The 12,407-nt window shown below is 39.5% G+C and overlaps 2 protein-coding genes across 11 annotated transcripts in view; one reads left to right on the plus strand and one right to left on the minus strand.

Annotated features, from left to right (window-relative positions):
- The window catches only part of INTS7 (integrator complex subunit 7), a 91,581-nt gene extending 88,512 nt beyond the window's left edge, over window positions 1-3,069 (minus strand). The window contains exon 1 of one of the 2 annotated variants that reach the window (XM_019918500.3): window positions 2,863-3,069. In XM_019918500.3, coding sequence (XP_019774059.2) covers window positions 2,863-2,956 — 94 coding nt within the window. In that variant the 5' untranslated portion in view covers window positions 2,957-3,069. The remainder of the gene's footprint in view (window positions 1-2,862) is intronic. The other variant, XM_033853076.2, reaches the window with a different exon arrangement.
- A 209-nt stretch (window positions 3,070-3,278) lies between these two features.
- DTL (denticleless E3 ubiquitin protein ligase homolog) overlaps window positions 3,279-12,407 on the plus strand; it is a 39,968-nt gene continuing 30,839 nt past the window's right edge. For 4 of the 9 annotated variants that reach the window (XM_073803059.1, XM_073803054.1, XM_033853084.2 and 1 more), the window contains exons 1-5: window positions 3,279-3,462; window positions 8,319-8,444; window positions 9,520-9,618; window positions 10,617-10,678; window positions 10,763-10,883. In XM_073803059.1, the coding sequence (XP_073659160.1) occupies window positions 3,411-3,462; window positions 8,319-8,444; window positions 9,520-9,618; window positions 10,617-10,678; window positions 10,763-10,883 (460 nt within the window). In that variant the 5' untranslated portion in view covers window positions 3,279-3,410. Of the gene's footprint in view, window positions 3,463-3,802; window positions 3,944-8,318; window positions 8,445-9,519; window positions 9,619-10,616; window positions 10,679-10,762; window positions 10,884-12,407 lie in introns of those variants that run through there. The other 5 variants (XM_073803073.1, XM_073803068.1, XM_019918708.3 and 2 more) reach the window with 2 other exon arrangements.

Raw genomic sequence — 12,407 nt, forward strand, 5'->3', positions numbered from 1 at the left:
AGTGCTACAGATACTTCTTTATAATGTAGTTCAAGTATCACATCTGTATATCTAACTGCCTACCCAACATCTCCAGCTGGATGTCTAAGAGACATCTCAAATTTAACAGTCTCAAACTGATCTGATTTTCATCCACTCAGTAGATGGCAATACATACTTCCAAGAGCTCAGACCAAAAACCTCTGCGTTTCTCCTGACTACTTAACTCTCACATTCTCATCCAATTCATTAGCTACTCTTGTTGGCTATACCTTCAAAATATATACAGAATCTCAGCACTTCACACAGCCTCACTGTAACCACCCTGGCCCAAGCCACTTTTCCCTGGATTGCTATTGATACAATTGCCTCCTCACTACAGTAGTCCCTCAGTATCTGTGGAGCATCCATGCATTCAAGTAACCCCACATCAAATTCTACCTGTAAAATACTCACCCAAGGCACTGCTGGGAGGATTTAACACCATCACTTAGTAGCTAGGACAGACACCTGGTTTACACTCAATAGCCACCTATATATTTCTTACAGATCTGAAATATTCCTATTTCAATTTTTAAGAAGGAAAAATTGTGTTATATTTTTTCTTACTACAACTTCAAGTTTTTCGGAATTAAACAATTCTAGATTTCTCATTTCTTCAAAGTCCCATCCCAATTCTGTTCCACACCACTGCTCTACTGTCATTATGGGATGAGTCCACCTGGACCACAGTGGTAGAAAATGTCTTTACAGAATTAGTAGGAATATTAGATATCCAGACCTGCAACTCTTAAGAGGGTAATAAGGAAGGAAATATCAGAATGGGGAGGGAAAGATTATGTAGTGTATAAAAAACACATTTAGGGGCTTCCCTGGTGGCGCAGTGGTTGAGAATCTGCCTGCTAATGCAGGGGACATGGGTTCGAACCCTGGTCTGGGAAGATCTCACATGCCGCGGAGCAACTAGGCCCGTGAGCCACAACTACTGAGCCTGTGTGTCTGGAGCCTGTGCTATGCAACAAGAGAGGCCGCGATAGTGAGAGGCCCGCGCACCGCGATGAAGAGTGGCCCCTGCTTGCCACAACTAGAGAAAGCCCTTGCACAGAAACGAAGACCCAACACAGCCAAAAAGTAAATTAATTAATTAATTTTTTTAAAAAAAGAAAGAATGCACAGGGAACTATACTCAATACTTTATAATAACCCATAAAGGAAAAGAATCCGAAAACGAATAGATAACATGTATATGTATAACTGAATCACTTTACTGTACACCTGAAACTAACACAACATTGTAAATCAACTATACTTCAACTACAAAAAATAAATTAAAAAAATAAAATTTATAAAAAAAACCACATTTAATGTTATGACTTTATATTTTAGAGGGAAAAGTCCTCATAGATTTGTTGAGAAATCAAAGCTCAACATCATTTTCTTGGCTGATGGACCTGCACTAAAGATACTGTGACTCAACCAAAGGAATATCTCATTGGAGTGCTGTGGCATTTTTATGTTGATCAAAAGGAGTTAAAAGCTTTTTTAAAAAGTCTGAGAAACTCTTATCTAGACGAACCTGCTGTAAATGTTTACAGGTTAAAAAACAAACAAAATAAAGAGTCCCCAAAAAGTATAAGATAGTGTCCAAGTCGGAGAGCTGGGAAGTGGCTCAAAGTGGACTTTAAGAAAAATCCTTCTAACCTCTAGTTCTTAATATATTACACACTGGTTGTAGTTAATTAAAAATTAACTGCAGGGCTTCCCTGGTGGCGCAGTGGTTGAGAGTCTGCCTGCCGATGCAGGGGACACGGGTTCGTGCCCCGGTCCGGGAGTATCCCACATGCTGCGGAGCGGCTGGGCCCGTAAGCCATGGCCACTGAGCCTGCGCGTCCGGAGCCTGTGCTTCGCAGCGGGAGAGGCCACAGCAGTGAGAGGCCCACGTACCGCCAAAAGAAAAACAAAAAACAAAAAACAACAACAACAAAAAAAATTAACTGCATACCAGGTGACAAAATGGTTCCCCCATTCAATAAAAATCATTTAAGTACACTGAAAACAAAGGTTTCATTTTAATACTTCAGTTCTTTACTGACAAGTATCTGCCCATGCCTCCCATATCCATATCTAAGAAAGAAGGCAAATCTCTTTTGCATTTAATAAAGACTTCTTTTGCATACCATTATATCACAATATTTACAATAATCTTGCTAGCTCAATGGTACTTTACCCACTTTGCACAGAAAAAAAACAAGGTTAGGTTAACTTAGGTGACCTGTCCAGGATCATAAAATGAACGATATAAGAATTCAACTCAGTCTATCCAAAGCTCCTACTACTACACCAAGCTCCCACCACTCCAACTCCCGTAAGGAAATAGAACTCGTGGAATCCGTCTGCAGAGAATGAGCAGGGGCTCTGATTTTCGGATGGTCTTGGCCCTATTTTTAACCTGCCTAATAACCGGCAGGTAAGAATTACAGAAATTAAATGAATCGTTATAAGTCGGTGCAAGATTATTATTCAGCACCCTTGGTGAAGACCTGGTCTCAACTGAACATACTGAAAAATAATTTCACAATTTCAATTTATCGTTTTTAGAAACTGCTTGGAAAATCGGGAGACTGTGCCCTCAAGTGGTCAAAACGGCCCCCACTCGCTACTTTTTCACCTGTACGAGGCCAACCTAACAACGCTGCAATTTCCCGGCAATCTCGCAAAGCGGCAAAAGCCCTGGACTCACCAAAAGCACTGGCGCCAGCGCCCGCCCCCGCCCAGGGAAGATGGGCGCATGCGCCTTCCCGGCTTCTCACGAGGCTACCACCGCCTGGGGGCGCCACTTCCCCCCACATGCGTTTCACCCGCTCAGCCCGCTCTTTCGAATACCTTTGTCTAATTCCATAAGGGCAGAGTTAGCATCCAGCTCCTGTTCGCCATAGCCGGCATCTGCCAGAAAAGACTTCGTTGAGTTTGACGCCATGACCCGAACAGTTACTCGACTAGCCTATTTAGAAAGATTGCAAACTCTTCCCCAGCACCGCCATCTTCTTCCACCACCTTCTCGCGGATTTTTCCTCCGCGCTCTGTCAAGCCGTGTTACGCATGCGCTCTGGTCTCCCCGCCGTTCGCCAGCGCCTCTGCGGCCCCCCGCGCAGGCGCTCAGGGAGCTCAGGAACTCCAGGTTCCCGCGGCTGGGAGAAAAGGAGGCGGGGATTCGAAGGGGGAAGTGACTCGGACGCGCCCGGACGCCGCGGCGGGAGCCAATCAGAGGGCGTGACGTCAGTTTGGCGGGGAGTTTGGTGGCCGGGGCTTACGGTGGCGGGAGTTGGAGGCAATAACTAGTCGTGTTCTAAGGGACGCCACATAAGATTTCTGCTGAATCTGGGGGCATTTCCACGGCTTTTCTCTCAGTTGAAAGTTTTCCTCCGGCCCAGATGCTCTTCAATTCGGTACTCCGCCAGCCCCAGTTTGGCGTCCCGAGAAATGGTGAGTAACGGCCCTAACCGCTGCCTGTTGCCGGCGGGATTCACCTCCCCCCGAACAACACCTCGGACCAACGCCGACTCCAGTTCTGTTTCCCAGCCGCCGAGTTCTCCCACAGGCAGAGCGAGTTCGTGTTAGCGAAGAGTACTGAAGAAAGCTGCACTTTCGTGCTCTCGAGACACTTTTAGTCGTAATCGGGATTTTTTCAATTGTAGTGTAGGCTGACGGAGGGAGGGACGCTGAGTTAACTGGCCTCCATTACGGCTATGTCTGTTTTGCACATTAACTGGAAAACGCGTTCATGGGAGTATGTGTGGTTTTCTCAACAGCTATGTGAGATCGTCAAGACTCGTATTCATTGATTAATTCATTCATTTGTTGTGGAACCTTAGTGAGCCCTACTCTGCTATATATAACGGTGACTATGACCCGCTGTTAAGGAACTCAGTCAAGCAGAGAAGACAGAACATCTGCTTCTAGCATGGTCAGAATTTTTTCCTCCTGATTAATACATGAGCATAAAAACTCGTAGTTATAGAGCGAAAAATGCCCATAAGTACATTTCCCAGAAATGACCATTACTAATAGACTGAAGTATTTTATTCCAAATGTTCTTCAATGCCAGAGGTAATAAGTATTGTTATTTACAGAAATGGGATAAAAATGTTTTGTTTCTTTAACGGTAAAACTTGGAAATACTTCCATGTTAGTGTATAGATAACTGATTTATTCTCTCCAGTTCTTGAAGTTCCTTATGTTAAAACATTGGCAATAAGAATTTTGAGCTTAGGTTTGGGTGTCATCAACCTGAAACTTTCTGGTAAGTTTCTGATAAGGGAATTATTACCAGACTAAGCTTGGCTGCAGGTGAAATCTCATTCATTTAAAGATGGACTAGGTCTTTCCGCTTGAAACCATGTGAAAAACAGAAAGAAAATAATGTGAGAAGTGAACTTTTTGTATTTAAGGCATAGGTCTAGGAGAAGGATATTGAGAAGGAGACTGGAGAGTAGTTCCTCCACTTCCTGCCTCCAATCTAAAACCCTACCATCCTTACCTCTTTAAATTATACTCTAAATGCTTCTCTTTCTGTCTCTCCTGTGACCTTGCTTAAGATACTTCTCTGTCTTCTGTCATGAGTGTCAGTACAGCATAGTAGTTATGATCTCTGTCTTTGGAGTTAAACTTGCTGAGGTTTAATTCCACCTCCACTCCTTAATTAATCTGTGTGACTTGGAGCAAGCTGTGAAGCCTTTATTTTGTAACAGATTTTCTCCTAATTCTACATTCTGTCTACTTCCCTTTTCCCTCTAATTCACAAATACTTATCAGGGAGGGGTAAATTTTCCCCTCTACCCCTCTTGAGTATTTATGGCTGGACTAATAAAATTGACACAAGACAGATTAGCAAGAGAAAAACAAATTTTAATTCATGTACATGGAGGTGTCATAGAAATGGGACTAAGAAATGGCCAAAGCAAGGCAGCTTTTATACTCGTCAGACAAAAAAATAAACAAACAATAAATTTGTGAGGAATTGACAGGACAAAGAAACTTAGGTTTGGGATGCTTACTAAGTGAAGAATCTAAACAGAGTTTGGGCTTCAGGTAGTAAAATAAAAGAAGTAACAAGGTTTGTTTACACACGCTTCTTGGCTCTGAATTCCCTATCTCTGACGTATTAGGGGGTCCTTCTACCTCCAGTTGCAAGGAGTGCACCTTTCATAAGAGATTTATTTCCTGCTTTTCAGGGAGACAGGGAGGTCAGAGTTTCCTTCTTGCATCAGCTGCTTCTCAAGCAGCTTCAATGCAAAATAATCAATATGCCATTGTGGCATGTTTTGAGACAGCCCACCCCAAGCCCCCAAATACTCATGCGTTGTTATGTGTTAGGCACTGAAATTCATTCATTGTTATATATAATGCACTGAACTTTATAGGACCATCTTCTTCTTTCCCCTTCCATGAGGGTGTTCCATCCTAGGCCCCTTTTCTATTTCTACCTACTCCCATGGGTGATCATAGCTGTAACGAGGGTTTCTTCTATTACTACCTGCAACCTTCCATTCCCTATACTTTACATGCATTCCTGTAAGAGTTGTATCATCCAGATGGTCAGTCCTGTAAGCATCTCAAACTCAAATACCCAAAACTGAACTCACTTTTTCCCCAAACCTGCTATATTACCTATTTTAGGGAATGCTCTCATTATTTTAAACTGGTCTTCACAGTCAGAAACCTGAGAGTCAATCAGAATTCCTCCATTTTCCTCAAGATACGCATTCAGAGAAGTCCCCTTAAAATCTCTAATCCTTCTTCCTCGGTATCCCCACTGATTTTGCCTCTTCACCATATCTTGGATCTGTCCTTTGCTTACCATTCTATTTCCCTAGGTTGGGCCATAATATGTTCTTGTCTGAACTGTAACAAGTCTCCCAAATGTCCTCTTAGTTTCCCTCTTTCCAGTTTATCCTCCACATTGCTGCCAATGATCTTTCTGAAATGGAAACTGATTACTCTTCTGTGTATTTTTAAATTGGTATCTGAAAGTTTTTATCATAAGTTTAAACAGATGCAAAGGATGTCATCTTTTAAACAGATGCAAAGGATGCCATATTGTGAGTGATGACCTTTTTAAATAAAAATGCTACTGCTACATCAGTCTTTAAAATGTATCTAATAGACTGTAAATACTGTAGTGATTTAATAATCACATCAATCATTTTTGAAAAGTATGAACTAATTCTAACTGCTAGATATTCTACATAGTTGTTTTTTCCCCTTGAGCTTATTACCACTTTATTTCTCCCACAGAATTTATCCTAATGTGATTTGATTTTAAGCTTGAAAAGTCATTTTATTGATCATGCTATCTTATTTCTCTGTGTAAAAAAATATGTTTAAATTGATGTTTTCTGTGATCATAAAGCTCTAAGTGTTAAAAGTTTCTTCTGGGTTGACTTATCATTACTATTTTTAGTAGTATGTCGTTGATCAAAACTATGGATTACTAATTTCAATAAATAAGCAAGATAAAAATTTATTGAAAGTCTATGTTTTAAAGAGATGGATTTGGGTGTTTATGATGCCTTTATTAAAGGAGTTATCCAATTGTCTCTTAATGGGGTCCCAGGAGTTTTTGTACCTTGAGTCAACGCAAGGTATAAGATTGGGTCATGGAAATGCCTTTCTTTTGAAAAGTGGAAGAAAGGTAGTGATGAAGAGGGGGAAAACCTTCGACCTCGACATTGTAGACAGGTCAGTTTTAGAAATACATATATATATGGAAGTTGAGTATCTGGAAATCAGTTCTCCGACAGCTCTCATTCTCCTTGAAAAATCTGCATGTAACCCCAGGGGCTTAAGTTGTGCGTTGAAGAAATAATAGGCTTTTCCAAATGAGTGTTGTGAGGGAAACCATTACAAGCTCATGTTGGAAACAGAATAGAACAATAAGGATCCAAAAGTAGCTTACGGGGCTTGTCCATGAAGTGTGTGTTGTCACAATCGCAGAGGTGGAGGGGTAAATAGGGACCAGTTACTAAGCCATGTTAGGCCATTTGTTGGTGTTTGGATATAGTTTGTAGGCAATGAGACAGAGTTGAGGGGTCACTGTTTAATTGTAAAGAATTTAGGTCTCCAGAGCTTATCATCTTCAGTTCCACTTAAACTGTTCAAGATTCCTTTTGAATTCATGAGTTGTGATTAGTTTTTGGTTTTGTTTTTTTTTAATCCCAAACTACAAGTGTATGTTTATATAACTTTAGAACAGAGGCTTTTGTTTTAAAATTCATTCCGTAGATGGATATTGGTGAACTCGACCACATAACTAATTATTGTATTCATATTCTTCTTTTAGTGGTCTTTAATGGCTTGTTTACAATCGTATCTAGCCTTAAGGTAATACCCCCAGGAATAATTACTAAATCTGGACCGAATTTATTTGCCTCGTTTGCATTTCTTCAGGTTATTTCTATGAACATGCAAAACCAGATTTGTCTGAGGTTATATCAGGCTAAGATGTCTTCTTCAAATGGTATTTTTTTTATGAAAAGTGAGAATTGAAAGTACCCTAAAGTATGAGAGTGTTTGTTAATTATTTAGACAGCTCTCTAGATTGTAACTTCATTGTTTCCTCCCATGCTTACTAAACATTTGGTTCTCAGTAACTATATATTGAAAGAATGTTTCTTTTATATATTTAAAATATGTTGACCCACATATCAAAATGATAAAACAAATCAAGATGGTTTACTATTTTAGGACCATAGTACACATCAGCTTTCTGACCCAAGCAGAATAAACTTTCCCTCCACCCTGAATTTCTTCCTCTCTCATATACTAGGGGCTACAGTAGGCACATTGACATACCTTATTTCCTTTAACTCTCTGACCATTGGCTTATGTGTGATGTTGCTAGTAACTTGAGCTTGCAGTAATGATTTAGAAACTCTGAAAACATAAAATTTTAATTGACGAGAATGGCAGTTTTAATGGTTGTGGTAGTCTTTGTGGTTGTGTTTTGTGATTGTCTCCAAAGGGTGGGGGAAGGGGTAAGATCTTTTCTAATGTGCAAAGGCCACTTGTTTCTTGCAGTCTTAAATGTATTAGCAAGAGTCTCCATTTAAGATGATAAGCCCAAAGCTGTATCTCACCAGAAGCTGAGAGTGCTCTTTCATTTTTTCCTTAGGACCCCTTAGGAAAATACCTGAAACTGTGTTCTAGAGGGCCATGGATAATGAGTGGATCTATACTTAAGTATATAAAGCTTTTAGAAATGAATTTATAACCTCTGCATTTGTTAAAAGTACTGAAATGTGATATATTGGAACTCTATAAGGAATTTTGTCTTACCTTAGGATGGTCTTCACAATACCCTCTACAGTCCCTTCTTACTGGTTATCAGTGCAACTATAATGATGAGCACACTTCTTATGGAGAAACAGGAGCCCCAGTTCCTCCTTTTGGATGCACCTTCTCTTCTGGTAAGGGAACTACTGTATAAGCTAGGTTTGGTCAGAAATGATCTATTTCACTCTAAAGAGGGAAAATATTTTGGGGTGTCTCCCTTTCAAGAAAAAGTAAATTAGATAGATGATAGAGTTTTTCTAATAACTGTTCTCCCCTGATTTATGAAATAGACTTTTCTTAATCTCTATGCATAATTACATATTTCTGCTAAGGGATAAGATTCTTATAGCACCATTTTTTGTTTGTTTGTTTGTTTTTATAACTGATATCCGGAAAGGGTTGCAAAGGTTCAGCCATCATGAAAACTTTTGCCCCTTTTGACCTGTTGGAATCTATCTCTTTCTACAATGCATTGGGGAACATATTAACAGAAATAGAGTACTTGTCCCTGCTGTTAAAAGTTTAAGAAAAGAAAAGTAAAAAATTGTGAAAAGGGAATATAAAATTAATAGGTTCAGCCTGCTGGTGGCTTGTATCGTATGCTTTTATTTGCCATGCCTATATCATATGCTTTTATTTGCTATTGGCCAGTACCACTTTTGTTTTGTTTAATTACCATGCTTGATTCAGCCCTTCTTTAAATAAGAGATTATCTGAGGACTCTCAACCACTGCGCCACCAGGGAAGCCCAAGGATTGGTGTTTTTGAGTCACTTAATTAGGTATTATGGCAAATTTTCAGCCATCTTTTTTTTTTTTTTTTTTTTTTTGTGGTACGCGGGCCTCTCACTGTTGTGGCGTCTCCCGTTGCGGAGCACAGGCTCCAGACGCGCAGGCTCAGTGGCCATGGCTCACGGGCCTAGCGGCTCTGCGGCATGTGGGATCTTCCCGGACCGGGGCACGAACCCGTGTTCCTTGCATTGGCAGGCGGACTCTCAACCACTGCGCCACCAGGGAATCCCTCAGCCATCTTTAATTCAGAAAAACCTCTCTACCATAGCAGGTGCTGTTTGGGTAGAATCATCTTACCTCTTTTCAAATAGATTGTAGTTATTCAGTTAATTTATATTTTGTTGTTTATATAGATTTAAACTCAGCTTTAAATTTTTTTGTGACTCTTTATATATTTTATTCTTTATTTCTTATTTAGCTCCCAATATGGAGCATATACTAGCAGTTGCCAATGAAGAAGGCTTCGTTAGGTTATATAACACAGAATCACAAACCAGTAGAAAGAAGTGCGTCAAAGGTAAGTCGGGGTCTAAAATACCTGTTTGAACATTTTTAATTCATAAAGCCTCAAGGAAGTTACTATTTGAATAAATTCTCAGTGATACTTCTGATTAAGCCTGTTTAGGGGCCAGGCTGAAAGTAAATGGTGGACTGCCTTTCTGTCGATAACTGTTAACGGCAGCAAAGCCTTTACTGAAAGTTAAGAAAAATACATTTTAGAATTAAAAACAGTTTTTCTTTTAAAAAATTAAAATTTGTTATATTATACTTAATGTGGGGAAATGTTGCTTTAAAATATTTATATTGAACAAACATCTTACATACACAAGGCAAAGTTCTACTGACCTTAGGAAGGTAATAATCTGGAACTAGTAAGTCAAGTGTTGAGATAACTAAAGTAAAACAAAGGCTATAGATGATGTAGAGGAAATACAAAGAAAACGCCACAGGTGTCACAAAGAGCTCTTACATATCAAAGAAGGTGAGGAAAATTTTTCATGAAGGATGGGACATTTGAGGCAGACTGTGGTATTTAGACCCATGGAGGTGGAATAGGACACTCCAGGTGGAGGGAAAAGCATTAGTAAAGGCCTAGAGATAGGAAACCATAGGATATAATGAGCATATAGGGAGCGCTCCAGTTTAGTTGGAATAGGATATACAGAGAACAGTAAGAGATAGGGCCAAAGCAAGCAGAATTATGAATGTCAAACCAAAGTATTTTAAACTCCATTCAGAGAGCATGATGAAGATTTTTGAGAATGTTTTATAAAGATTCCATTTTAGAGAATATATACCCTCATGGAAAACAATCTGATATCAAATGGTAGTTTTATGGGGTAATGAAGGGAATGTGCTATGTGTGCAAGTCCACAAATTCTCTTTGGCCCATGGATCTTAGTGTGCTGACCACTGATCTTTTCACTACAGCTTTCAAGGCACTTCAACAGCTATTGGTATGGCTACCACAAGACATAGTTTAGACAGTTCACATTCACCATTTTCTTTGTTTAGAATGGATGGCTCACTGGAATGCTGTCTTTGACCTGGCCTGGGTCCCTGGTGAACTTAAGCTTGTAAGTGACTTTCATTTTATTGGGATCTGGGTAAACACTGGTAAAGGGTTGCTTTATTAAACTGTGAAACCTTATTTTTGAAAGGTTACAGCAGCAGGTGATCAAACAGCCAAATTTTGGGATGTAAAAGCTGGAGAGCTGATTGGAACATGCAAAGGTCATCAGTGCAGCCTCAAGTCAGTTGCCTTTTCTAAGTTTGAGAAAGGTAGGTATATGCTTACCCTCTTTCATCCCCTTAACCTCTTTCATGGTGAAGTAATAATAAGCTGTAATTGTTTCCACCCTTTCCCCTGTCAAAGTTGCTCCTTTACCTATGTAGATGTTTGAGATTCTTAATATGACTTGGAAACCTCAATGAAATTAAGTTGGATTTTAGTCCCATTCTAATGGATATTATCTCCAGCTTGTCTCTGAAAGTCAAGTGTCTTCAGATAATTTTTTTCTGTAATCTTGCAGATAAGGTAAAAATTCACAAATAGCCACAATCCCTCTGTTCAACTTTGAGTGGCCTTTGAGGTCACAGCCTGTACTGGACACTGATTAACTCCATCTGTAAAATAGTTACTTTAACTCTACTTGTAAAATTTAAATGGAGTATGAGGCTGGGTGGGAAACCTGATAAACTGGACATGATTCTTTACCTAAAAAATTTACCACATAATTACTTTAAATGGCCCAGTTCCCTGGTATGTTTTCAACTGTTATTTACTCACAATCTTTCTATATTTATTTAACTATTATAATGGAGAAGGAAGATTATAAGAAAGAGGGCTATAATACAGAACAGTACTATAGTAGCTGGGGAAAAACTTAGCAGGGGTATCTGAATGAGCTCTTCATTTCTGTGTTTTTTGTTTTCTTTTCTCCTTCCTCCATTTGTTTCTCACTAAATGAGTGAGACAGCAAACGTTCATCTCAAAGAAGTGGCTGATCAATCTGATTTTAATCTCGGAATAATAGAAATAAACAGTATAGTTCCCTTTATCATTAAAAAATATTCTATTTTTAAAAGGAATGTTTTTGTTTATTCACCTGAGCACTCAGGAGTACTAAACTGAGTTGTTGAGCTGGTTTGGACTTTAAAAAAAGGTCAGTTGATTGCTGTTGAGACTGGAACCTTGAAGAGGAAATACATGACATAGTTTTTATCTCTGCATAACTTTTCATTAACACATCTGTTGTATAAAGTTAAGTATGCTTGTGTTCTAGTTTACACTCCTGTGTCAGAGTTCATTGTAAGTTTATAAAAATAATTTAAAGTCATGAAAATGTACTTAAAGTAAATTTGTTTATTTAAAGGGTAATAGAAAAGGGAAACACCATATCTTTCGGTCCCTTTACTTAATTTTTAAAACTGTGCATTGAATCTATGCCAGTGTGGTCTAGTAGAAAAAGTGGTAACCTTTATCATGGCTCCCAGTAGTTCACAGGTGCCCTAGTGTGAATTAGTCTGGTTGGACACTGCCCCCAAGGCCTCATCGTTTGGTTGCTAAAACACAGATTTTAGGCTCTACCCTCTCAGCCAAGTGTTCTTGTGCAGGACATACTTTTACAGCCATATATAGAAGCCCTGTGTTTTGTTCTGCTTTCTGCCTTTAAATTCTTGGGCAAAGTCATTTTTATCTCCCAGGACCTTCATTTCCAAATTCACAAAAACATTGTAAGCATAAAAATGAAGTGAGGGGCTTCCCTGGTGGCGCAGTGGTTGAGAGTCCGCCTGCCTATGCGG

The sequence above is a fragment of the Tursiops truncatus genome, chromosome 1 (genome assembly GCF_011762595.2).
Source record: "Tursiops truncatus isolate mTurTru1 chromosome 1, mTurTru1.mat.Y, whole genome shotgun sequence".
NCBI lineage: Eukaryota > Metazoa > Chordata > Mammalia > Artiodactyla > Delphinidae > Tursiops > Tursiops truncatus.